Source organism: Poecilia mexicana, unplaced genomic scaffold, assembly GCF_051168715.1.
Source record: "Poecilia mexicana isolate PSO_F unplaced genomic scaffold, ASM5116871v1 scaffold_8, whole genome shotgun sequence".
NCBI lineage: Eukaryota > Metazoa > Chordata > Actinopteri > Cyprinodontiformes > Poeciliidae > Poecilia > Poecilia mexicana.
In genome coordinates this window covers 11,077,808-11,104,726 of record NW_028263377.1, presented here as the reverse complement: position 1 = coordinate 11,104,726, position 26,919 = coordinate 11,077,808, and the positions used below count along the sequence as shown (strand labels likewise).

Genomic DNA, 26,919 nt, shown 5'->3' with positions numbered 1-26,919 from the left:
AAGGAACAGGTCAAACAAACAAAATCTAAATAAAGAAACACCAAAACTACAAATCAATTTATAAACTCCTACATAATGAAATTATCTGCAAAATAAATTACATAATCCAAAATAACTCAAAAGATTATTTTTAAAGAAAAACAAACAAAGCAATACACAAAAGAAAAACCCTCTAATTGGTAGAACCCAATAAGGTAATCACTGACATCATCCAGCCACTTAATCAGGAAGTACTGGGTCGGCCCCTCCCACACTCCTGCAGATCTACAAGGACAAATGATGGTGAGTTCAAAGAAAAAATAAATACACCTTGAAACAAATTCAACCCACAATCCAGAAATAATAACCAACCTAAACATAGATAGATCCTGCAACATAATGCTAACACAAACAAACCCGGGATAGTAAGTAAAGCAAAATTGCAATGTTTACATTAATTATTCTAACCAGCTATAAAAATAAGTGAATGAGAAAATATAAGGGACAAGTGGTGAACATAAACTGAACCACTTTGTCACACACTCAAGGAAAGATCCACAACTTAGAGTCTATTGCGAGCCACTTAGTGGACACGGCACACACGTCGAAGAAGGTGTTTTGAGATCAAACTTTCAGCTTTTTGGCCTACGTCCAACATGCTACGTACTATAGGTCAACACCGCGAAGGAATCATCCTACATTAAACGTGGGGGTGACATTAGCATGTTGTGAGTCAGCTTCTTTCTCCAGAAGGAAGCTGGTCAAAGTTGATGGGAAGATGGCTGGAGGTACACACTGGACAGTCTTGGAAGAAAATAAGTTAGAGGCTGCAAAAAAAAAACCCCAATAAACTCTAGACCATGTGGATGTTTAGCTTCCTGCAAGACAACGACACCCGCTAAATGTCCACAGCTGGCAGAGACATACCCTGAAAGACCAGAAGGTGAAACTGCAGTAAAAAGGGGCTCTGAAGAGTATTCACTTGCTAAATAAAAATGCATGTTTTCCATCCAATTTGTGATTATGGGATACTTTGTGTTGGTGTGTCACATAAAATCTGCTGAATTTGGTGGTTTTGATGTCAACGACATGTGGGAGAGTTCAGAGGGTATGAATACTTTCCCAAGGCTCTAATCGTGTGTCAATATAAAATTCAAGCAGTATGTGGATTTAGCAGTATGTTTAAAATCTGGTGATAGGCCACTGCCTAAGATGTCCTTAAGACAACTTTGAAACTTTGTGAGGTATGCAAGATAATTCAGTGAACTCCAATGATTACAACAATCTTCTCCTCAAGACAAGCGTAAAGTTTCTTGTTCCATTAGGTTTTAATAAAGAAAAGGCTTCTTGAATAAATACTGTTTTAAAAGCTTGCTCACGTTTGAATCCCAAGTCAATCTCTGTTCACAAACACAGTTAAATCAGATGGGATTAGCCTTCCCTTGGCTTATCCTGTACTCTGAGCCATGTGAGAGGAGCCTGAATGAGATCTCTATAAAAAGAAAGAGAGTGATATACCAAAATAAAATGTATGTGCTAGCCAAGTTAGACCGACACTGCAGGAGAAACCTAGAGGAGATATCTTATTGGTCTGCGTTGGCTCTTGTCAACTTTGCCGATTTGTGCTGGCAGACATCCAGGTCTGTGACGTTTTTTTTATTCCCACCCCTACCTTTTAGCTACTCGCTCTATTCTCAGCGCACTCTACGCTTTTCAGGGAAACTTTCATCCCTATTCATAGAACCTAATTTGACGAAACAAAAGCATGCTTGTCACATGTGTCCAAAACACGTGAACGCTTTGTCCAGCTCTCCATTTGAAGCCCACTAATGAGACGGTTAGTGGGGAGACAGTGGAAAAAGTCTGCTAGGTGGAATGCTGCTCCGCATAGTTTGCCCTGACACACCTGCAGCAACACACCAGGCAATCCCTTGCTTCAAAAATTCATGACAGGCACCTGCTTGTGTAATGAGCCACTTGTCGTTGGATAAGTTTCCCCCATAGATGAAGAATATGTTTTTGTTATTTTTAGGAAAAGCTGTCAGTCTTTTGGGCTTCTTTAATTTTTTTTTTTTTTTTTTTTGCCTTTCTGTGAATTTGCATGCTTCCGTTTACCTTAAACTTGTTATATTTTTAATGTAGGATGATGCCTATGCAATATTGACAAAGCATGATCCTTCTGGCTGCTGTCGAATATCAAACATGCTGCTGGGAGCAACTGGGTGACATACTTAAATCACTGGATAGCCATTGGTTTTTCTTTGTAGTTAAGTATTTTCACTAATTATGGAGATAGTCATACAAATTATGAATTAGAATGGAAATTAATTATTGTTGCAGGACTTGATATTATTATTATTTTATTTATTTATTTATTTATTTATTTATTTTTTAAGGTAAAACCACATTAATTCTAAAACAACAAAAAACATTGTATCCAAAACTGCCAAAACCACAAAGATAAGAAATAGTGAAGGGTTAAAATTACTTTATATATATAAAGTCATCCCATTTTGCCGGGACGGGGAGACAGAAACGTGCATGACCTCTGCTACTGGTGAAGCAGTGAAAATAAGAAAATTGACCTAATAAGACATTAAAATAATTGTAAGGAGACAAAAATTCACAAAAACAAAATCAACAAACTGCATTGTAAAAAACAACAACAACAAAAACATTGATTCAAAAAGAAATAAGAAAGGGCACGGAAACTTATTTTAAAAAGTGGTGAAATTATGTTAAAAGCTACGTGAATAAAGCAGGGTGGACGGACGGTCGGTCAGTCCCTTTTTTGCATTACGTCCATGTCATTCCCTCCTGACACATCAAGCCGTCTCGGTCACACCCTTCCCGGCTACTTCCCCCAACCTTTCTTACCCTGCCCGCCATGTTCTGGAGTAGGAGGAGAAAAGGAGGAGATACGTGTAGTCCTGGCTGTAGCCGGATTAGCATTAGCAGCACGCAGCTAGGCGGAGGCGCAACAAGCTCCTTGAACGCCGAAATAAGTTCTCTGACGAGATTTTTCTCCCCACTTGGAATTAGCCTGATTGGTTTTTTTTTTAATGTTTATATTTCTGGAATAGCGCCATAACCTGACATAGCGTGAAAAACTATGGTGAGTGACCACTTGCTTTCATTTAGAGTCAAGTTGTTTTGTTTTTTCCAGGGTGTCCTGTAATCCAGTTTGCTCTGGTGATGTCTCCACCGAGCACCCGTCTTGGCTGTTAGCTCGAAGTACTGCTAACTAGCCTAGCATGCTAATGAAAATACGTTGGAGAGCTCCCTGTGGTAGATGTGCATTTTGGTACAGTAGAGGCAGCGGATTTCGAAAATAACACTGTTGTTTTTACATACTCACCATAGGTGAACAATAGTCTTTTAATAATAAAGTGTTTGAAAAAAAAAATAAAAGCTAGCTGACATCAGCTTGGTTAGCTTTTATCCAACTTTTTCAAAGCAATGTTTTAACTTCCAAAATTAACGTACAACTGTCACTGAATATTTATTCAAGCGCAAACAGCTCATTTGCATTATTGAGTTGTATAAAGTATGTGATATTAATAAAACCGACTTTCGAGGACATGTTAGGGGTGTCTACTGCTGAGGGAAACTAGTTAGCGAAAACCAAAATCCCAATTAAAGCCACAAGTTAACGTCGTTCGCTAGCTTGTGCCGATGTCTAAAGAAAAGTGTTTATCGCAGGTTTTCACTCAAGTTGTGAACACTACTAGGCAGCGAGCGGGGGGTATTTGTTCAGGTAGATGTTTAAAGTTGACGTTGCTTAAAGTTAGAAATGTGCTACACCCATCATTGAACCGTGAGTCAGAAGTCGATAAAATGTTATTGACGAATCTTAGCACAAAAGCTAAAGTGGCGTCAGCTATCAATCACATCACATAAAGGCGGCACAGTGATTCACTTTTGTATTTGTTAAAAGTATATCTTTGTTCCATTTGACTTGTTTACTTATCTCGGATTAAAAGAATCTATCCCGAAAGCGATCTTTGGAATAAATGCAAAAGGGGATATTCTTCTCAGATTGGGCGCTGTCTGCCTCCAGCCGTCTTACTTGGTTTGTCTTATTGAAGATGGTGAATGGCGACTGATTTAACAGTTTTTATATACGTTGGGATTTAAGCTCTTTAACATTGTTTTGCTGAAATCATTAACACTAGTCTGAGAAAGGAACACGGCTTTTGTCTATTGTCAGAAATAATCAGTCACACTGGTTGACAAATGCATCACCGCCGTCCTCCTTCCGTCCCTGTCTCTATGGGACAGCTAGAGAGGACAAAGGGCCATCACAAAGTGGCTCCTCCTTATGTTTCTCCCCTGGTGTTTTAAGGTTGATCTTTATTATACCTTGAAGAAATCATTCCATTTGAGTCTGCAGTTTTCAATCAGTCTTTACAGGGTCACAGAGCTGCATGTAGGAGATGAATTATTAGTTTGTGGTAAGTGCTAAGTCACTAAAAGGAAGTGACCGTGTGGTTCAGAAACAGGCTAGATAACTTGATGTAGCACGCTCTGCACTGTCACACTAAGACACAGGTGCCTGGTTGCGCAAGATTTTCTTTCACCAGATCAGCTTTAGTCCCTGTGTGACAAGGTGGACCTGTTCTGAGTGCTGCCTTCTCAATCCTTAATGCTCATCAAAGGTTACCTGGGTTTTTGCCAAGTGGCACACATACACACACACACACACACAAACAAACTCACTCCCTTACTTGTGATTGCAGTGTATGTCCGAAAATGTAAAAACGAGGGGAGTTTGGCCAGCATTCTCACATTTGGCCCAGCCTGCGTTAGCTTCCCAGAGTTTGTGATTCTGGAGTAACAAAATTAAATAGATTCTGTGCTTTCTAGTTCACTTAAAGGATTGGTGAAGTTGTGTTTCGATCTGTGAAAAACTTTAATCAGCGGCTGGTTTTGAAGTAAACATTGTAGAGCTGGGAAGATACCTTTTTTTTTTTTTTAACGTTGATGCAATGCACCAGGAATCTGACATATTGAGCTGTGACCTCCTAAGGTGAAGATGCCTTTGTTGTGAATTTTAAGTTGGCACAGGCATTTAACTTGCTAATAAGGTCAACTGTACCGGAGAGCATTTTCGTTTCTTTGAACAAAGATGTAAACTTCTTTCTCATTTTACTTAAAAAATCAAGGTGTCAGTCACTGTGAATGTTATTTGGAATTTGCCTTTCCGGAACACAACACATCTTTTGAAGAGAATTTTGTTTTGTATCAAAACCGTTCAGCCTGAAACGGATGCCACGATAACGTGTCAGGCTGTTGGCCAGTTCCCTAATTTGGATGAACAAGATACAGACAATAGGGCAACATTTGCATAAAGCGGTCATAACTGTTAATATGATAAGAGTTTTACTTTAGTGTGAAGTTACTAGGAATGTGACAATACAGGCATCGTACAAACATAAACCGGATTTTAACAATGTTTTTGTATACAAGAATGATTCTTTTAAAGAATCTTTAGGCACTTCGCAAATCAACTCATTATGGTTTAGAAAACCAAGTAGGAAAATTATAAATTAATTGATGACATTAAATTGACTTGCCACGCATTCATAAGTACAGATCTGACTTTTCTAAACTAAATCCTCCCTACCCGTCTGCCGTTCTTCTGTTAGACAAGTACGTCAAATACGTTGGAATATGCAACATGCTAGCTACTTTGCATCATCAATGCTCAGCCTGATATTCCTTGAAACCTGCTTTCCAGGCATCGTGTTGGGGATATTTTAGCTGCTTGTGATCCAGTTACCCTGTTTCTGATATTTATCGATATTATATTTATCTTACTACCCTTTCAACACCTTGGAGAAAAAACAACTGTGCCGCTGACTTTATCGCTCCCACAGTCTGGCACTGCGTCACACTATCACTGTCACACAACCAAAAACATACCACATGATGGGGGTTAGCATTTATTACAAATGGATCGGTTTTTCAAGAGCAGTGTTTGTGTTTGTGGGGCTACGATTGCTGGGCTATGCAGTCACAGTCATACAGTTACCTAAAAAAGAAGTAATGAATAGTTTTTATCACTTTTCTCGTCATCACAATGTTAACAGAAAACATCTTCATGAAACTCGTCCCACCCCGACCACATGACCAACCTCTTTCACTTTCCCTCAAGAAACAAATGGCAAGAAGATGGGAATAAATATTGGTTGTTAATGTTGGCCCAGTTTTATTTATTTATACCAATATATTGTGCATCCCTAAATGTCTACTTCGTAGTATTAGGGTGGATCTTTAGTATCACTAGCTTTCTGGACTTCTGGTTTATAGTAGCAGCAAAGGTCAACTATTTTATTTCCACGTCTGGGCTGAAACATTTAATATAGTTCCCCTTGTTTCATGTGTCTGAAAATATATATTTTTTCAGTATCGTACAACCTGTATACGGCACAGATTTTGACCTAGTGATTCTTCTCTTTGCAATTATATATTCGCCGTAAATTCTCCCGGTGTAGCAGTTGTGGGCTTCAAAGTTTTGTTTGTCCACCTTTTTGGTGAGGTTCGTACTCTAGCTTTAATATAGCTTGGCTCAAGCGGTTTTCATGATAAACTTTTTAAAACTACGGCATTGATATTTAAGCTTGCATTTTTATTCGAATCTGTAATACTGACATTCAAGCATCGTCTGATTAAAACATCTATAAAGCAAATAACTGGAAAATGGGGATATTTCATCCACCGTAGCACAAATGTTTAGTGTAGCTACAGTTTGGACGAGCATCAGATTGTGTCACTCTGAATCTAAAATCTCCAATAGAAACACGCTGTTAGAATCACTTCGCTCCAGCATTTAGTCCAACCCAGCGTTTCTGCATCCCACACACAAACCCATTGGTTAATAATAAACGGGTCAGTTGTTTTCATACCAGTGTTGTGTTCAAGACCACCTAACCCGAGACCAAGACAAGACCAAGACCAGAGTGTATCGAGACCGAGACAAGACCAAGACTTTTAGGGTCCGAGACCAAGTCAAGACCAAGACCGAGGAAAGTCGAGACCGAGTCAAGACCAAGACCAGCGGCCGTGCTACATGACACAATAAAATGTAAAATATGATCGAAATTGCTTCTCAGAATAATCTGAAAGATCCATATTCCCATAAAAACACCTAGATATTAAATACTTAATACATTTTACCAATATTAAATATTCCATTTCTGTGTTACAATGTGTGATGGTCTCGTGCCATCCCTAAAAACATAACACCCTGGGAATTTGCCCATATTGCTCATATAAGAAACCACCACTGTCTGCACCATTAAACATAGCAATTGAGGCAATGCCCTGACGGTAAATAACGCTCAACTATGAACACTGACCAAGGAGCAACAAGCAAGAAGTAACCAAACAGAAGGCGCTCATCGTGACTGTTTTCACTCTCTATCCCAGTACATGAAGCCAGGTAGTCTGACACCATGGCAGACATTACAGCTGCCACTTTGAACAAAAACAAAGAGCAATGTGCATGCTCTGTGTGCTCTTTCGTTCTTGTGTTTTAGTTATTTGTTCATTTAAATATCAACGTACATAATTAAATAATGATGCAGTGTACACAGAGCATTACTAGAACAAAGAACGGGTGTTCTGTCAGGTCAGATCGTCATGCTTAGCACGAACTCACGGTGTTCTGTCAGATCAGCATACGTTGTCAGATAGCTCAGACATGCATAAGCTGTCATTACCATATGATTTTATTTAATCAGCAACATAGAATCATGACGTAGATCATCATACACTTGGTTATTAACAGTTGTATGGCATCCAGCTGCAGCCAGACCTACTTTAAATACACTTTGAAACCACGACAAGGCATGTATATCTATCTAGTTATCATATTATGTCATATTATAAACAATTTAATGACTTATTTTCGTCATAACTTGTTGCATATGCTGAACTGACAACTCCACTGACGGTCGGACTTCTTAAGGCGCATGCGCTAGCACGGTACTCACTGCATGTATGCTAGGAACATAGAATCATGACGTAGATCTGTTATTAACAGTTGTATGGCATCCTGACTTAGCGGTTAAGTGAGTTTTACACGGGCGTGTGTTGTAGCTGACTCCAGCTGCAGCCAGACCTGCTTTAAATACACTTTGCAACCATGACAACACATGTATATCTATATAGTTATCATTGAAAACAATTTAATGACTTATTTTCGTCATAACTTGCTGCATATGGTGAACTGACAACTCCTCTGACGGTCGGACTTCTTAATGCGCATGCGCAGGCATGGTACTCTGCACGTATGCTATTCTGACAGCGTATGGTAATCTGATAGAACAACGGCTCTCAGTGAGTGACACTCCAGTCCTATCTAATAAATAAAGAGCCGTGGAGAAGAATCGACTGTTTCTGAATGTCACATCACTATATTGCAGACTTTTGGACATAGCGTTGTCCTATATATGCGACAAGTCAGTCAACATCTCCGCACAATAATTCAGGCAGTGAGTGACTTTTTTCATCACAAATTCTTATGTGTCTCTGTACAGCTAGCTTTGCTAACATCACGTTAACGGAGCTTACCTTCTTTGAGCTACTTTTCTAAGTGACGAAAATAGTTAGACGTTGTCCCCATCGTCTCTGAAAGGAAGCGCTGCTGAGTTAGCTCTGGCCATCGGATTTCTTACTATTTATGCAGCGCTATTATATTACTGACGATTAGACAAACATTTTCTGCCGCTGAGAGAAAACCACTGCGCATGTCCTGGAGCGCCGCGTGCGAGTGAAAGGTGGGGAGGGGAAGGGGAGGGAGAGAAACACGTAGTTGCTTGGATTTTAATTGGTGCGTTTTGCATCCACTGAAAACAAAGATGTTAACAAATAAACTGGACAGTATGCTGCACGTTTAGTGATATTTTCACAGTTGCGGTCTCGACTGGTCTTGAAATAAAATGCCGAGTCCTCAGAGCCCGAGACCGAGACAAGACCGAGACCAAATGCGGTCGAGTCCGAGACGAGACCGAGACTATCAGAAAACGGTCTTAAGACCGGACTCGAGACCAAGACCGATCTCGAGTACCACAACACTGTTTCATACCTATTGTCGACTGTTTTTTTGTTTTTTGTTTTTTTTTGAGGAATATGACTTGATAAAGCTTTTTCTAACATTCAAGCTTTTTCTAACATTCTCCACTACAAAATAAATGATGCAAGTATGAATGGTTTGTGTTGGTTATATATCAGGTTAGTATTGGTGTTGGCCAGTTCTCAAAGCTGCAGTATTGGTATCTTACTGGAAGTGAAAATGTTGTATCAAGACAACCCTAACATAAAGGTGTCCAATAGAGAGATGTTTTGATGAAAACTTTTCTACTAGAAATGTGTATGAATAACATTTAAGCTGCAATTAAACTGATGATCTCATTAAATCTGCAAATGATTTTCTTTCTGTAGCCAGAATAGTTCCATACTTGCTCGTCATGACACCTTATTGAGTTTTCTGAATTTTGGGCCATTTTTACGAATCTACCTAGATTTAGGTAGGAAAAAATCAGGAATAATACACACGGTGAGTATTATATATGTATATATATATATGTGTGTGTATATAATTAACCATATTTTGGGCGTATTACTCATAAGAAATTCTCCTAAAATCTTTCAGTCTTCAGAAATATCTATGAACCACAGGATGTGAGAGATCCATTTATCACCACACGCATTTCTAATGCATTATCATTCGCATTTAGGTGGAAAAGAGGCAGCACATGACGTGGACAGTGATGTAGAATGAAAAACCCAGCTTGATGTGTAGATGATGATGGTGACGTTTCCACAGAGGCAACGCGGTTTGAGTGATTGTGTTCTTTGCCTTGGCTTGGTTGTCGGATGAATCCAGAATGAGCGAACAGGAAGTGGGGATGTTTGGCAGCATACAATCTCAGATTTCGATGTTAATTTACCCTTTGACTTTCGACGGCGTACAAAAATGACAAAAATTGATGACAGAGTCAGTCACGTAGCGATATAGCTGACCTGCTCTGACTCATGAATATGCATTTCGACACGCACATCTTGTAGACCTTCTGTGACTCCAAAGCCGAGTCTGCTCGTATTGGGGGGGCGTTGTTCCGGGACGAAACGGGGGGGTGGGATGGACGAGACAGACTCTCCTCTCTTCCTCCTGTCAGCTTCGGGTGAATAGGTGATTATAGCAGCAGATGTGTCATTAGGTCTGAGCTGCATTCATGCGGATGCAGAGTTTGGGGGGGGAGGGAGTGGCGGGTGATGAGGGATTTGGATTTTGGAGGGAGGGAGTGCTCCGCAGGGATCACGTTTCGCCTGGCGTTAAGTGAATTTATGGGATGTGCCAACTTGTTTTATTATCCCATAAAAAAACATACACTCTTTGTTTCCTTTCCTGTGTCGGCTTCAGCTGTTCGTCTGTGGCATTGCTTGGCAGGAAGTCTGCGAAATGAGCACGAGGGCCAGCGCAAATAGCCGCTCGATGGTTTTTCAGAAAGAGCAAATTACGTTATTAAGTCTAAACGCTCAATTTGCACAGAAATCAAAATTTATTGTGAAAGCACTTGGTGTGGGTGTGGCTTGTTTGCTCAATGCAGAGATCAGATTACAGAGTTGCATAAGTCATCACTGGTCTACCTACATGGCAGATGGAGAGGACGCAGAAAACTTTTACATCGACTTGAGCGAGATCAGCTGAGTCAGTAAGCATTATGCAGTTTCCAAATGAGCGCCGTATTTCAGAGAATTGTTTTTCTATTCTTTCCACCTGACTGCAGCACTTGTTAAAACGTAGACTCATTGCACTACAACACTGAGGTTCTCATGGTCTAGAGGTTTTATGTGGAACATGGAGGTGTAGCACAGTTTACTCTCACTTTCTATATTTGTCAGGAAGTGCTATTTATAAGACCTCATCTCTATTTTTTTTTATTCTTTTTTGTCTGCCACCCACCATGTGGTGGAAACACATTTTGTCATACAGTCGGGCTTTGCAGGATCAAAGAACATCTGTACTTTTGTTTACATTTGTATATTTGAGAATCAAAAGGGAAAGAGAAGATCTGAAAATTCTCCTGGATATTTTTTTTTTTTTGCAAGAGAATTTGCAGAATTGCTATCAAGTAAAATTTAAATGTGTAAAAATATTTAGTACATTCTATTAGATTGATAAATTAAGAGTTATTACTACTTAGATTTTTCTGTATTTGATCTACCAGTCAATAATCAAAACCAATCAGTGGAAAATAAACTTAATTCCAGCCTCTGGCTACTTCTTTGCTCTCAGTGTTCTGGCAGGTAAATGGATTTTCTTCTGTATTTTGTGTTTTATTTATTACCAGATTGCACTTTGTCAAATCAAGATTAAGTTGCCATGTCTACTTTGCTTAGATTTCTTAGTAGTAAACTTGAATAACAGTGACTTATGTAATTGTTACTAGTTTGGGAAAACTTTATATTTCCTTTCAGTTTTTTTTAAATACATTTTTTGTAAATATTTCCTTACAGTCACTGCTGTTAATGCCAATCTTCCAAAGAGGTCAACATTTACTGTTATTCAAGTTTCACAAATATAACAAAGTACTGAGTTTCTGCAGAACATTGCATAAGTTCCCCACATTATGTTCAAATGAAGTTATAGTCACCTAATGCTGCTCTCTCAACAATGCTATATTATGGATTCTGTCGCAAGACTTCAGTTTGGGTATTTTAATTGCTAATGGCATGTTTAAAATGAAACCAGAGGATACATTGGTGCAAAAGCCTAAAATGCATTAAAGCTAGGCATATCTGCACTATGTTTTGTTGTTTTGTTTTGGCATGTGTCCTATTTTTATTTAATTTTTTTTTACCTTGTTAACTTTTCATGCACTATTATAAAATCTCCTTAAGTGAGCAAGTTCAAAATCCAGAAAAATCCATAATTAGCTTAAATTGCTAGTAGTGGTTAGCCTGGGCCCTGTGCACATCAATTAGCAAAGCTCACTGCTTGTTGCAGTTGCAACAGGACTACAGGCAGGTTGAGTTTGGATGGTATTCCTAGGAGTTTTGACTCTGAGGTGAAATGAACGCAACATATTCATGTTCTCGTTTCCGGGTCTCTGTTGTTCACTTCCTTTTTGAGACTTTTATGGATAATTGACCGAAAATGACCAGGTAGTGCACACAGTGCTCTGCGCACAGTTAATTTGTTCGTAATTTCCTTGAAAGAATTTCAGTAAAACTGTGCTAAAGGCAGCCGAGGTATCTCCAGTGGTTCTCGTACCAGAGTTTGTAACCCAGAGGGTTGTAAATATACTTTGTTCCATACTTTAGTCAGTCAACTTCCCTCCTAGTCCACCCAGAGTGCACCATCACCACCTCGTTTTCTCCAAGAGGTTTGAACACGCGGAGCTAGCGCTCCAGACATTACTCATGTTCAGCTGCCTACCTTCTAATTTGCCATTGTGTCGAGTTACTGTAAACGCAGATGATCTTGTGAAAGCTGAAACGCCATTCTTTTCACAACCCGCGGGGCCCCGTGTCATCTGAAGTGGGCAGGCATGGAAAGTGCTTATCTGAAAGTATGAAACATGTTTGTCTGGTTTCAAAACGGAAGCCACTACAGCTGCCTCTATAAATGCAATTCAACACCATGTTATTGTTGAGGTGTGTAAATCAGGATCGCGGCGAGAACGTCTGGAGAGATGAGCACATATTATCCCACAGTAATCGTTTATACTTTTTTTTTCTTTTTGCTTTTTTTCCCCCATGTCCTTACACTCATCTGCTGTGTGTGTTGTTTAGGTGATGGCGTGGTCTTGTGTACTGCCTGCACTGCGTGTGTGGAGATGGTTTTAACCGATGCTCTTCTGGAGGACTCAGGAACACTTCGCTGGCCTGAAGAAACCTCTTAAGCATACGTGACACTTTACACAAAAGGATAAACGTCTATCGAGGACACACAGACACGTGGACTTTACAAACTTCTCCTTCATTCCCAACACTACCAGAGCCCAAGCTCCTCTCCGTTTTCGTTTTGTTTTTATATTAATTCTTCCTCTTTGTCGCAACCTCACCGCCACCATGCCAAGCACCATCCGCCGGCAGATGAAAAACATGGTCAACAATTACTCTGACGCCGAGAAGAAGGTCAGAGAGGCCACGTCCAACGACCCGTGGGGCCCCTCGTCCTCGCTCATGTCCGAGGTGGCCGACCTCACCTACAACGTGGTGGCCTTCAGCGAGATCATGAACATGATCTGGAAGCGGCTCAACGACCACGGGAAGAACTGGCGCCACGTCTACAAGGCGCTCACGCTGCTCGACTACCTGATAAAGACGGGCTCGGAGAGGGTGGCGCTGCAGTGCAAGGAGAACATCTTCGCCATCCAGACCCTCAAGGACTTCCAGTACATCGACAAAGACGGCAAAGACCAGGGCATCAACGTCAGAGAGAAGAGCAAGCAGCTGGTGGTGCTGCTGAAGGACGAGGAGCGCCTTAAAGGAGAGAGGTGAGGTCAATCACAAATTTATGTAAAATCGACTTTTTAGCTTAATGAAGAAACGCTCTGAATGTAGAGTGTGGGAAATAGCAGGAGCTTCTTAAAGAGACAGAGGCCGAATTTCAAGGTGTTAAATTGCAAAGTCAAACTTCTGTGAAGCCATGTTTGATAATTTCATCATTTTTTTTAACGACTGAAAGTGACACAGTTACTTAATTGTGGTATAAGATGAAATGATGTGGCTGGAAAACAAGTAATACTGCTCCTTTAAGAAATAGTTTGTATTACGGTAAATACAAACTATTTACCATAGTATTTACATTCTGATGTAAATACATCAGAATGTTCCTCTCCAATCTGAAGCGGTCTGCTGCATAAACAAAACTTAGTGAAAAGTCTTTTACTTTTCAGTATTTATGCAGCAAACATTCTTTTGGTTTTTTTTTTCTTCTGTCGTGTTTAAACTGAGAAAATGAAATGGCAGGATGTCTTGCAGAAAACACTGCTTACATAATCCAGCAAATTACCAAACACCAAAGCTACGGGTTTAATGAAACTAAATTGTTGGACTTTGTGTTGGTGGTAAATATTTTAAGAATGAAAATTTTATAGCTGTGGAATGGCAAAAAAAAAAAAAAAAAGACACAATTTGCTTTTGCGTTTGAGAAAACCGCTTTGGCGAGATGTCGCTGTGTTGAGATGATCTTCTGGTTTTCTGTGATTCTGGATTTTGTTTGCAGATTTCCTCCTAGTACAGTTTGACTCTGATCTCCAAAGACACAGGTTTCCTACGCAGTCTGGAAACGTCAAATTTGATTTAACTTTTTTCCGAGTTTGTTTAACTATTAAAAAAAGAAAGAAAGCAAAAATATTGCTTTCTCTGTCTTTCTCTTTCCATCTTTTTATTTCCATTCGTCAATTTCTCTTTTTATTCCATCCATTAATACACATATTGATTTAAAAGAAAAAAAAATATTTTGTAAAATGTCATTCTTCCATTTTTGTCCATCCAAGTGGTCTGTTTAGATATGTTTAAAATCATTTGGATCCAGTGAATCCCCGTGTCTTCCTTTTTTTTTTTTTTTTTTTTTTGCAAACTTTTCCATTAATCCACCAGTCTGTTCATTTTTTTTTATTATTATTTGCTTGTCCTTTTTTCTTCTTCTTCTTCTGTACAGTAAAACTACCTGTACTAATCATGAATCACTGAATTTACACTTTTGAAGGCGGACCAAAAATCTTGACTGGCTGCCATGTTATTTCCTGTTTCCTTACTTCCTCCTGCTCAGATTTGAACCGGCAGAGGTCAAAACGATATGACCGCTTCCTATTTTTTATTTTTTTTTGTCATGCTAGGTCTCAGGCTTTGAAGACTAAGGAGCGCATGGCCCAGGTGTCCACAGGGAGCACTCAGATGGGCTTCGGCCGAGGCTCGTCCCAGCCCAACCTCTCCACATCCTACAGCGAAGAGTACGGCAGGTCGGAGGGCTCCCCCGCCTCCTACCACGGCTGTAAGTATGTCAGACGTTACGGAGGCCCCACAGGGTTCGGTCCCCCCATGTTTAAACGCCAGATAAAGGAGGACTAAATCAGCTGTTGTCACCGTATATCAGGAAGCGCCACTTCTGCCTAAAACCCTGAGGCCGTCACCTTCCCCTCCCCCCGCTCCATCCCTGCCTGGCCGTTCTGCACCAGGGCTGCATTCCTCAGCTCTTTTCCACTCCCCCACACACAAACAGAAGAGGAAGAAGATCACCACCCACACCAAATTCCCCCCCCCCCCACCCCCGTTCTCCCCGTCCCTAAAATCATCTTTTATACACATGACAGAGGAATCTGCTCGCGTTGTCAACCGATGGGCTCATTTCTCCCGAAACAGTGACAGTGCAGCAGGCGTCACTGATGACTTATCATTTTAGAGGAACTGTTCTAGTTTAAAAAAACAAAACAAAAAGGTCATGCACATTACTCTATAATGAGTCGAATATAGTCCGTGGGGAATTGTAATTAGTTAGAAAATGATCGCAAGGAAGAGGTCACAAATATATATAAAAAAAAAAAAAAGAGAAGAAAGAAAAGATGAGTCGCATTTGCAAAGTAGGTTACCACAGTGGAGATGAAATGAAAGAGTGAACCCTGGCCTCTTTTCCTTTCACACTCTGACCTCCATTCCTTTGCACCCAGCAGGACGACTGTGTCTGCAGGGATGCCTGTTGGGTCTCGTCTGTCTGTGGCCTCACACGGCGTTTCAACCTGCGTGGTTTAGATGCGATGCAGCCGTATGGAGGGTCAGAAGTGCCGCCGTTCAGCACATCAGTAACTGCCTTAGTAAATGTCTACATGTAATTTGTATAAAAGTGGAAATTGAATAACTGCATTTGCAAACAAGTGTATGTTTAATTAATTTGGTAAATAGATATTGAAATAATTATTCATTATACATCAGAGCATAGATGGTCAATTTCATCTACGTTACTCATAAAAGTCGCTGGGCAGGGTGAGCCCTGCTACAGACAAAGTGATTGGTCTGCAGTTTATCTGCTCTGCATGTTAACCAATCAGAAGGTCTATTTGATCTCTTTTAATGGCTTGCACTTTTTTGTGCAAAAAAAAAAAGATTAAATACCTTACTTTACATGATTTTAATTTGACTTTGATCTTTAAATATTAATTTAATAAATGTACCACTTGATAATATTGAATACAATTTACAATAAGTTAGTTTGTTGGATTGTAGCGTGTATATGCTCGAAGCTCCTCTTCTTCTTCTTCTTCTTCTTCTGCCCGTTATGATTAAAACCTCAGCAGCTGACTCGTCAGCAGAGACCCAGTCGGAGTCGAGTCGGGCCGCCGTCGTGGGAGGTGACGTGGGATTTTTGGGATTCCAGTCAAACCTTCCGAGTATTGTTGTCCAGACGTGGCGCGAGTGAATGAGCGAACGACTGCAGCTGCGACGGCAGACATTCAAAGTTTAGGAGTAAAGCTTCACGTAACGCATGAACGTTTGATTTCTGTGTTTGGCGGGTTTTAGTTTGCGTTCACATTTGGACTCTGCCTCCCACAACAGCTACTAAATTCCTCATCTCCCGACGCAAGAGACGACGTGTCTGCGAATGTGATGGGATTTCCTGACTCTTCCCTTTGATTTTAAAATGCTGTATACCATTAGCAGTCCGTAAATCCACCAGAGGTGACACCAGGGTGTTCTACTTTCTGAAAATGCAGCCTTCTATTCTTAGTTAGAGTTGCGTAGTCCTCAGGGAGTCTGAAGTTGGCAGGAAATGGCAGAAGAGTAGATGAGAATCAAAGTTTCAGACATTCTTGCCCCCCCCTCCTCATGTAGGCGCAGCTGCGTTTAAGCAGTATGCCGTATATGGTCTATTCCCACAGCGGTGTGTTTTAGTTGGCATAGTGTTTTATAAGCCTTAGAAGTGTTGCATGTTGAAGTAATGCCACCATGTTCCTTCTTTTTTGCTTTTCATTTTATTAAACCCATGAGCTCAAACATTTCTTTTGATAGAACCAAATCTTTATGTCTTTATTCTCATGTATCTGACAGTTGTGTGTCCCAAATGTGTTATTGTTGGGAGTTTATTTAAGGAAGACATGCAGCTGCTTTTGACTCTGACTCTGCTTTAATCTGCTAAGGAAGTACATCTCTGTTAAATACAAATGAAAGTCCACCCCGGTCACTTTCCCTTGGCACGTGTAGTTTTGTCGACAGACGGCCAGAATGAGGCAGAGTGTGTGAATCTAAAGATGCGAACTGAATGCGACTTATTGAGGTTGAATAGGGAAAAGTTCTTATCAATCACAGTGTCGACTTCACGTTTATTAAGATTTCTTGCTAGTTAATCCGGTGTCACGATTTGAACTGGCTGTTTTAAAGATAAAACACCAGATTTGAATTTTTTATTTATTTATTTTTTTATAAGTTAAAGTGCAGAAGAAGCTCTAACCCAGTGTTTTCCATCTCTTACTCCTCAAGGCACACTGCCCTGCATGTTTTAAATGCTTCCCACCTGTTTTAAGCATCTGCAGTTCAGCAAAAGCCTGTCAGTCAGCCATCTGATTAAATCAGGTGTGCCGAAGCAGGGAAACGCTTAAAACATGCAGAGTTTTCTGACCCTGGTCCAACCAGATGAGCCCAAAAACCATTTGGCCTTCATGTAAAACCAGGGTGTCCTCGCATCCTTAAAAGGCCTTAAATTCATGGATCTAATATTTGAGACTCAGACTACCGGTAACCCACTGTGCTAACATACCCTTGCTAGCTAGGTAGCATTTTTTGCATTTATCACGGATAAGTTCAAACTTATCGCCAGTTGACTAGACGAAGTTCGTACGTTTCTGTGGAGGTATAGTTATTAAATTTCACTCATAAGCGTCTTAAAAATGTCTTCAGTTTTAAATTTGAGTTGCTGAGACCTGCCGAAACCTTGAAAAACTGTGTGGAGGAAAACTAACACTTTTCTCAAAATACTGAAAACACCATCGCCATAGTGAAAAACGATAATGTCACACAGTCGCCACAGTGAGACACGGTGGTGGCAACATGATGCTCCGAGGGTCGCTAAACACTATTACATTTTTTTCGTATGTTTTTGCCTGAAGGATAAAATGTGATGTAAATATATATATAAAAAAACTTGAATGCAGTTATGTTATTTAATTTTAAATATTTCCAATATTGATAGATGCAGAGATCAAAGATCAGATCAGAGCCGATTCAGTATGAGTCGGCAGACCACTCAATGATGTCGGTACGTCATAATTGTTTCGATTCATGACCGCAAGTATTATTTTGAGTTGTTCCCTGGGTGGTTTGTGTGATTTTTAAAACCTGTTGTCAGCTGCATTCTCTGACTGCCAGGTCGATTTAATTATTGAGGTCGGCGTCTCCACTTCCCTAAATAACGGAAAGATTTGACGTCAGGCGTTTTGTGCGTGTGCAGAGATCAGACTGACGTGTCTGAGGCGTCGTCACAGGCAGGTGGATGTCAGTCATATTTGGAGTGTTGGGTGTGAAGTTTGCCTCGACGCACCGGGAAACCGTCACAGCATATTTGTGTCGGTGTTCCTTTGTTCGACTCGACGTTTATGGGCGCAGCCTACGCACCAAACACGGTTCTGGCCACGGTGGAAAGAAGAACTGGGGAAGAAAACATTTGAACGTTTTACATTTTGAAAACGCCAACAAACCCACATCTTTCACACGAGTCATAGAGGGCCCTTATTTTGAAATTTGTGGCTTCCAACTGCAGCGAGTCAAAAGTGGGCTTGGAGTAAATGGTGTAAGCTACCTTAACGAGCGTGTGCCGGTGGCATTTTTCTGGCCCGGTGGAGAGTGTGCCACGTGCAGCGCTTGGCTGCCACTATGGACTGTTTTAATCCAAGTATATGAGAGAACCTGTCGTCTTTTAAGGGTTTTATAGATGTGCTGTCACGCATCATCCAGTCACACCTTTTTTTTTTTTTTTAACACTTGAAATCAAATGCTGCAATTAAGTTTATTTTGTTTACATAAATTATGTCTAAAACCAGTTTGTTTTTCTATTCTTATTCTGCATGTTGGGCTGAAACGATTTGATAGTTGAAATCATCAACTAATTTAGTAAACGCTTGTTAACTTTAGTATGCAGACTCAAAAAAAAAAGGCCGTTTGCTGAAAGGACATCACACACAGAGCAATATTTAAGTCAGAACTGTAAAAAAATAAATAAAAGGTTTCTATGTAAATACGTTGTACCCACAGTATTATAATCAAACGTACACAAAAGGAATGCCTTGTTTTTACATTTTAGACCATAAAAAAAATGTTTATTTGCATCTTTTAATGTATTTGTAATATGGAATAAAAATCCTGAAATTATTGAATGAAAAATCTGCAAAACATGCCATTTTTTTTTATCTGATTAATCATCAGAGTAATCGATAGAATAAATAATCAATTACAAAAAAAAAAAAAAAAAAGCATTACTTGCAGCCCTATCAGCATTACGTCCAGGTTAACAGAAAAGATGGAGCTACCTTTTGGCACATTAAGGTACTTAATAGTTATTCTCCATGCTGAACGCGTGGCAGACGGCGACCGTGACATTAACGCGCGCTCTGAATTTGTGTTTTAGCCACATCTCCCAATGCGGGCTCAGAGCTGGAGCAGGCCAGACCTCAGACCAGTGGAGAAGAGGAGCTCCAGCTGCAGCTCGCCTTGGCCATGAGCAGAGAAGCAGCCGAGCAGGTATGCACACATCGTCCCAGACGCATGCTCCGACATGCGTCCGTTCCTCCCTTATTGTGTGTCAAATCTCAGCTTTAATCACTAACAGATATTAGTTAAAACGGATACATATGTACATGCTGTGGCTTGTGCATGGTATAAGATAGAAGAGTGTAAACTTCTGTAACGTGGGCCAAAATCCTCAGCAGGCGTACATTCGAGCCAAAAAAAAAATAAAAATGTTATTTTAAAAACTAAAATTATTAAGTTTTATTTAATTTAACCTGCTTAACAGTAAACATGGTATGAAGGGTTTTAGTTGAGTAAATGAAATGGATCCTTCGGACGGGAAGAGATGTGTCAGTCTTTATAAATCCAAAAGATTTAGCATGTTTTCCATATTACTTTACTACTTTATTTTCGACTTTATTGAAGAAAACTGAAAAATGGTAGCTCCCACAGGAGCTATTCTCAGTAATAAAAACATAACTTAGGTCACTCTTTTTTTTTTTTTTCTTTTTTTTTTACACTCTGTAAAGTTTTACATAATGTAATTAAAAGCAGGTTTAGGTGTGCCAAGATCTACTTCAGAGATGAACTCAATGGAAAGATATGTTTGCGTTTCCTGTGAAGTTAAAGAGTAAACGGGAAACTTGGTTATTAATAGATGAATACTTTGTGTTAAATCTGACATTGCCGTGAGAAGATTTTAATTCGTGTGGCATAGATCTGTTCCTAATTAGGGCAAAAAAAAAAGAAAGTCAACCACCTGCACCGCTGGGACAAATTTGTGTCATTCGGAGTCCACAAATGGCCCCCCGGCCACAGTTTGGACACCTCTGGCTCAAGACGTACGCCGGCTGCTAATTCAGACTCGGTGTGTGTTTAGGAGGAGCGCCTACGCAGAGGTGACGACCTGAGACTACAGATGGCCTTGGAGGAGAGTAAGAAAGAAGATCCAGGCTCAGCAAAGCTCCCCAAGAAGAAGAAGGAGGTAGAGACGCGCGTGGAATCTGACAGCTATGGCGACTCAGTCATTACATTCACTCAGATATGCGCTTGAAACAGCTTCATCTGTCTCCGTTTTCTTTACTTTGCTGATGTCCGGCTGGTGATCTGTGCTGTACAACATGCCGAACAGAACCCAATTATCATTTCAGTGAATTAGTTGTTTTTTTTTCCTTCGTTTTTTTCCCCAGCCTCCTAAACTCTTCTTTCTTCTTCTTCGTAGCCACAGTCATCTTTGATGGATCTAATGAATGTCCCTGAGCCAGGTCCCAAGTCTGACCCCTGGGGGATGGGGGGCGGGGCCGGAGCCAGAGCTGCAGCTGCATCAGGAGACCCGTGGCAGCCTTATGGTAAACACACACACACACATTCTTACTGGGAAAGGTCCACATCCTTACTGTCATTCTGGAGAGGAACAGAGTAAAGTGGCTGTGTGTGTGTGTCTATGTGTGTGTGTGAAAGGCATCGCTGCTCTCCACCTGCAGCTCTCTGGACTGTGAGTCTTTGTTTAATCGGAATGCGGCTCGGCTGGCTCGGCAGCATTGCTGCTCTGGGAGCAGGGAGCGAGTTAGAGGAAGAGATTGTGAAGAAAGGGAGTGCAGGGCGTTTGTGATGCAGGAAGGGATTCTTGGGGAGATAAAAGTGCAACACTACTTTCAGTCAAGCAACAGGGAGCAGGATGTGTCCATTAAGCTCACACTAATAGGCCATGTTGGCTCCCCCTGTCTCGTTATGCTGCACACCCTGTTACAGTCAGATGTGCTTTTTTTATTTTTTTGTTTGTTTTGCACATCACATCTTTGGGTTCTGGTACTTTTCTGCTGACAGCAGGTATGTTGCTGCTCTTGAGGAGCCGGAGAACGTTTCCTTTTTAAAAACTGTCCTCATCTTTGGCTGCATTTACAGAATGGTAGCCACTTACCACTGTAAGAAGACAGACAGTACGGCTGAGCAATGAATCAGTTTTTATCAATTCATCAAATCTTTCGTTTTTAAAAATGTCATTTTTGGAATACATGATTTTTTTATTTTACTTTATTTTTTGTGTGCTCTCCTTGGGTTTCTACAGTTCAGAGTGATGTCAGCATGCCTAAGACAGAACTTCTTGTTTGACAAGTGTGTTTTAAAGTTCCTGTTTATGTTAACTTTAAATTAAGTTAAACTCTGTGATGGAATATTAGAGTCAGGCTCAGATTTGTTTTAATCACCAGAATAAGGTTGTAATATTAGAACTCCAACATGGAAAATAAAAAACTAAAATAAAATGAGGAATGTTGAGCATCTTGTGAAGTTATTTCATATAGGTTTTTTACAAATAATACTTAATAGAAACATCTTTTAACACATCAACATTGCATTATCAGTAATAGCACTTTGAAACAGTTGTACAAACAACCAAGTCTATTTTGATGACAGAACCACATGAACTGAGCTGATCACACCAGATCCTGATAAATATATATATATATATTTTGCTCATTGAAGGTTTCATCTGATAGTTTTGTCTTTTTTCTAATATTATGACTTTTTTTTTTATGCATTTATGCCTTTAGATTTTAGCCAACTTAAAAAATATTCCACCTCCCTACCAGAGCTTGTTTCTGCATAAACATTTTTATTTTTACTCGCCTCTCTTCCCAGGCTCTGCTCCTCGGCCGTCGGTGCCACCCGACCCCTGGGCTGCTCCTGCAACTCTGCCTGCCATGAAGGCCAGCGACCCCTGGGCAGACTCCGCTCCGGCGTCCGACCCCTGGGGGTCTGGAGCTGGCCGCCCTAAAACCTCCAACACAGGTAAACGCTTTTGTTTTTTTTATAATTATTATTTCCACTTGTAAGCACACACATTTCATTCACCTAATAATCAAAAAAGAAGCTTTTAATTTGGGTATTTAGTTAATCATCAACCATCTGTGAATATTAGAGAATCTCCCAGTACACAGGTGACCTCTGACCTCACGAAATCCGAACAGGATTGCATCCACCTGCATGCTTTACGGGTTAACATATTATTTGCTTATCTCCGCACACTTTTGTACTCGTAACGTCTCCATTCGTCTGTGTTCTGTTGCTGCTGTAATTTGTGTTCACCTGGTGAGTTACTGTCGTCTTTTGTGTGTGTCGCACGTGTTTGTGTGAATGGGTTTGTCTCCCTCCAGGTAACTTTGACCTGTTCAGTACATCCAATGGTACATCCAAGGAAGACTTCTCAGAGTTTGACAGCCTGCGCTCTTCCTCCTCTGTCCCCACTGGTACTCACCCTGTCTTCGTCCATCTAATGACACGGAGTGTGTGTTTTTTTTTTTTTTTTTTTTCTTTCCCTCGGTGTCTCCGAAAATGCCCCTCAGCAGACGTAGCCCCTCTGCAGGGGGGGGGTCAGGGCACAGACACACTGTCTCGTCTTTCTATAAATGTACCGACGGACTTGAGCGAAGGCAGCGTTTGAAATTGACTTTACGTGGCAAAAGACATTCTTTCTCCGCGGAAATAAACTGCCTGGCTCAAGTCCGTTTGTTTTTTTTTTTTGTTTTTTTTTGAGTTTTTTTTTCTTCATATCACTGTGATGTTTTTATCTATTTGTGTTCACTGTTGGCCCCTCTGTCAGGCTAAACTATGGAAACCCGCTCAGATCTGTGATATTTAATTTCAATTGGAATCAAAACGAACAAATTTAAACTCAAACCAGATTCTGAATGGATTTCCATCTAAGTGTTTTTTCTTAGTTTTTGAAGGTGTAAAGGGATTTAGGTGGCTGGATCTAAGCTTTAGCTCAAATAAACACCGAGAAAAAAAAAAAAAAGAACCCGAAGAGAGGAAAACGCCTTTCATCGATAGATATTTTTCAGTTCCGACTGAAATAAACATCAAAGTGTATTAGCAGTTCGCACACCAACACTCTAAATCAGTTCGATCTCCTTATTTGAATTGTCGGAGACGGTGTCAAACGTCCTGCTGCGCGACGGCGGTCTTTGTCTCTGACATTTCCTTGTGTCCGCAGGCATGTTGAGGTTGGATTGATGCACTAACGAGCGTCTCCACTGCCGTCTGACTGTTGCCACCAATGACAGCCAGTCTGTCTGCCTCTGACATCCCTCATAATAGCATCGTCTTTTATATACGCCATCGTAAACAGAAGTTCTTAAGTGCAGATGGAGAGACACTTGTTTGTGTGTAGCGGACAGAGGATTAATGTGCAAGAAATATTTACGCTTGAGAGATGCCAGTCCAGTGTTTTGCTCGCTCAATACAAAACCCTCTCATCAGTGGATTTAACGTCCTCCTTCCTCTCTCCGTTTTCAGCCGACGTGGGCATAACGTCCTCTCTCCCCTCCCAAGTCAGTCTGGCCAGTAGCGGCAGCCTGGACCTCTTCGACCCGCTGCCCACTTCCGCTTCGATCTCCACAAACCCGACCAGAAAGACTCCGGAGTCCTTCCTGGGACCCAACGCGGCGCTGGTCAATCTGGACTCTCTGGTGACCAAACCGGCTCAGCCCGCGCCCGTCGTTAACCCGTTCTTGGCTGCTACAGGTAGGAGTTCAGATGATTCTTTTTTCTTTTCTTTTTTTTTCTGGAAACATAAAGTTGCTAAGCCATTCATACCGATTGAATATTTTATAATTTTGTCTCGTTACGCCAATGAACTTGAAGTAAAAGCGACATAAGGCGGGTAACAGTTGTGAATCATAAATGGAAACACATAAAAGTAGTTGAATAATTGAATATTTCTGCTATTATCTTGACTTTAATTGCACACCTAAGAACAAAAAAAACTGATATTTCTGCTGAACTGACCGACTGTTTGCTCCATCCAGGCGGCTCGGCTCCTGCTCCCGTCGCCAACCCGTTCCAAATGACCCAGCCGGTTCCCCCCACCCTCAACCAGATGCGGGTCAGCCCGATGCCCTCCGGCTTCGGCAGCATCGCCGAGCCCATGCCGCTGGCCTCCGTGCCCGCTCAGCCCGTCACCATGGTCCCCCTGGCAGGGATGGCCCCCATGGGCCACGGGATGCCCGGCACGGGCGGCGGCGTGGGCGCCGGGATCCCGCCCTCCATGTCGATGCCTCAGCCGTTGATGAGCATGCCCCCCCAGGCCGGGTCGCAACCCGCCGGAACCACCAACCCCTTCCTCTTGTGAAAGGAGGACCCGCTTTCTCCTTCACTCGCTCCTCGACACTAACAAGGAGATATTTTATCCCGTGTATCCATCTATAAGCCACTCCCAGCCAGGTGCCCGACTAAAATACTTCCAGACTCTGTTTCTGCTCCTGTCCTGCTCAGCTACAAGCTGCCTCGTCTCGTGAGTTCCAGGCTGATCCTAACATGATGCTGGCGACCACACAGATCTTTTGCACCCGTCTACGGACTTCAGAGTTTCCACCAGGGTGGGACTGGACCCAGTTTCTCCTTCCGTTCTTCCTCTTGTTCACCCTTTCGGAATGCTCTTTTCCTCTTCTTTTTCGTGATGGGGTGACCGGAGAGTCAGCCTGTACTAATTCCAGCATCTTATCTTTTCTCTAGAACTAATCTTTTATAAGCCCTATCCGCTCTAGCGTGTCTGTGTGTATGCGTGTGTGAGCGAGTGCACGTCTCAGTGCTTTTACACTGTGTATATCCCAGTGAGTTTTCCTCCAACACACTGGATTAAGGATGAGAGATGTGTTTATACTCCCTGCGTGTATGTTGTGTGTATTACAAAGCAGGAATTTTGCACAATTTTTGCTTTTTTTTTTTTGTTTTTGTTTTTTATTTTCAGCGACTGTTGGACTCACCGTTACACCTTAGCTCACAGAGTAAGTCTGATCAAAACAAACGACAAGGCACACCCGTACACTGCCTCGGCTCTTGGTACTAACTCAGTCCGAACCCTTCATCTTCACTTCGGATCTTCTTTTTTTTTTCCTGACCTGAACTTTGACGAAATAAAAAATAAAATGAACACTCCCTTAGAGGAAATGGAACTGCTCTTTTCAGTCCTAAAAGACTGCAGAGAGGCCAGGAAAGATGTTTTCTACGTGTGTATGTGCTCGTACGCAGTCGTGCTGTTACCGCTCAGATGCTGACAGCCACACGTCGGAGCGTTTTTCTGCTTCGTCTCCACCCCGGTCAGCGATTTATCTTTTTTTTTTTTTTTTTAGAAGAGAAAGACGAACTGTGTCAGTATTTTCCGAGTCGAACAAGTGGATGCAGGTGAGCATTGTGGAACTTTTTTTTTTTTTTTTTCTAGGGTTAAAGGGATGAGAGACGGTGTGTGTGTGTGTACACGCACATTTAGCTTCCAAGTGTACTTTACTCAAGTTTTTTTTTTTTCTATTTCCACCTTCTGTTAGATTTTGCAACCTAAAACAAAGGGCAGTTTAGTGAACTTATTAACTAACTAACTTGGTTTGTGGTGAAGAGGTCTCAGCCTTGAGAAGAACCTTCCCATCCAACAGGACTTTTCTGTTTCATAGGTAATCTCTTAGATAATCACCCAGTGCTGTCTCTCACACAGACACACACACACACTCGCACAGGACTATTAGGCACAGTGGAATCCCACAGCAAACAACAATGTAAACAGTTAGTTGTTACTTTTTTTTTGTTACTGAAAAAAGCCGTGTTTTAGTAGTTTCTCCATTTTCATTCTGGTTTTGTTTTCGTGCCGCCCTATGGGTTGGTCATGTTACTCCTCGAAGCACAACTGTTACCGAAGTCAGCGATTGATTTGTTTTTTTTTTTTTGTTGGTTTCTTGTGACGGTAAGTGGAACCGTAACGTCACACTTAGTTAGCATTACATTTTTTTTTCTTTTTAGTTATTGTTGTTCATTAAAGGTTATGATTTAAGAGGCTCTTTGACGAGACAGGTTCATAACTCTGTGCTAATTTACGGCTTTGTCAAGTGTTTATGTGATTACATAGTGTTACTTTTGGCTGATTATATATAGATGAGCAGAAAGCAAATCTGAGCTTCCCTGTCTCTTCTGCTGGTTAAGAAAAGTGGGTTGATGAATTGTGGCTTAAAATAAAATGCACAGGTTTTGTAGACTTTCCCCATTCCTTTTTCTTCTTTTTTTTTTTTTTTAAAGGGACAGTTCCTTTTTCTATGAAGTTCTGTGTAGTAATTTATGGCAATAACTTCCTATCCTGTAATGGACAGATGCCGTTTCACAGTGAGCTTGTACAAAAAGGAAGAAACCCTGGCAGCTAGTCAAAGGAAACCTACTCCGATTTTA

At 41.0% G+C, this 26,919-nt stretch overlaps 1 protein-coding gene across 4 annotated transcripts; it reads left to right on the top strand.

Annotated features, from left to right (window-relative positions):
• The first annotated feature begins 1,706 nt into the window (after nucleotides 1-1,706).
• On the top strand, nucleotides 1,707-26,740 carry epn2 (epsin 2). 4 transcript variants are annotated; one of them, XM_088008242.1, is made up of 10 exons: nucleotides 1,707-3,094; nucleotides 12,784-13,490; nucleotides 14,838-14,992; nucleotides 19,610-19,722; nucleotides 20,591-20,695; nucleotides 20,933-21,059; nucleotides 22,351-22,500; nucleotides 22,866-22,994; nucleotides 24,007-24,234; nucleotides 24,519-26,740. In XM_088008242.1, exons 2-10 carry the CDS (start codon nucleotides 13,063-13,065, stop codon nucleotides 24,839-24,841), a joined length of 1,758 nt encoding a protein of 585 aa, XP_087864368.1. In that variant the 5' UTR covers nucleotides 1,707-3,094; nucleotides 12,784-13,062; the 3' UTR covers nucleotides 24,842-26,740. The 4 variants fall into 4 exon arrangements, with proteins under 4 accessions (XP_087864368.1, XP_014836877.1, XP_014836878.1 ...); XM_014981391.2 differs by having other exon boundaries at nucleotides 1,708-3,094; nucleotides 22,866-22,958; XM_014981392.2 differs by lacking the exon at nucleotides 22,866-22,994 and having other exon boundaries at nucleotides 1,711-3,094.
• The last annotated feature ends 179 nt before the right edge of the window (nucleotides 26,741-26,919 follow it).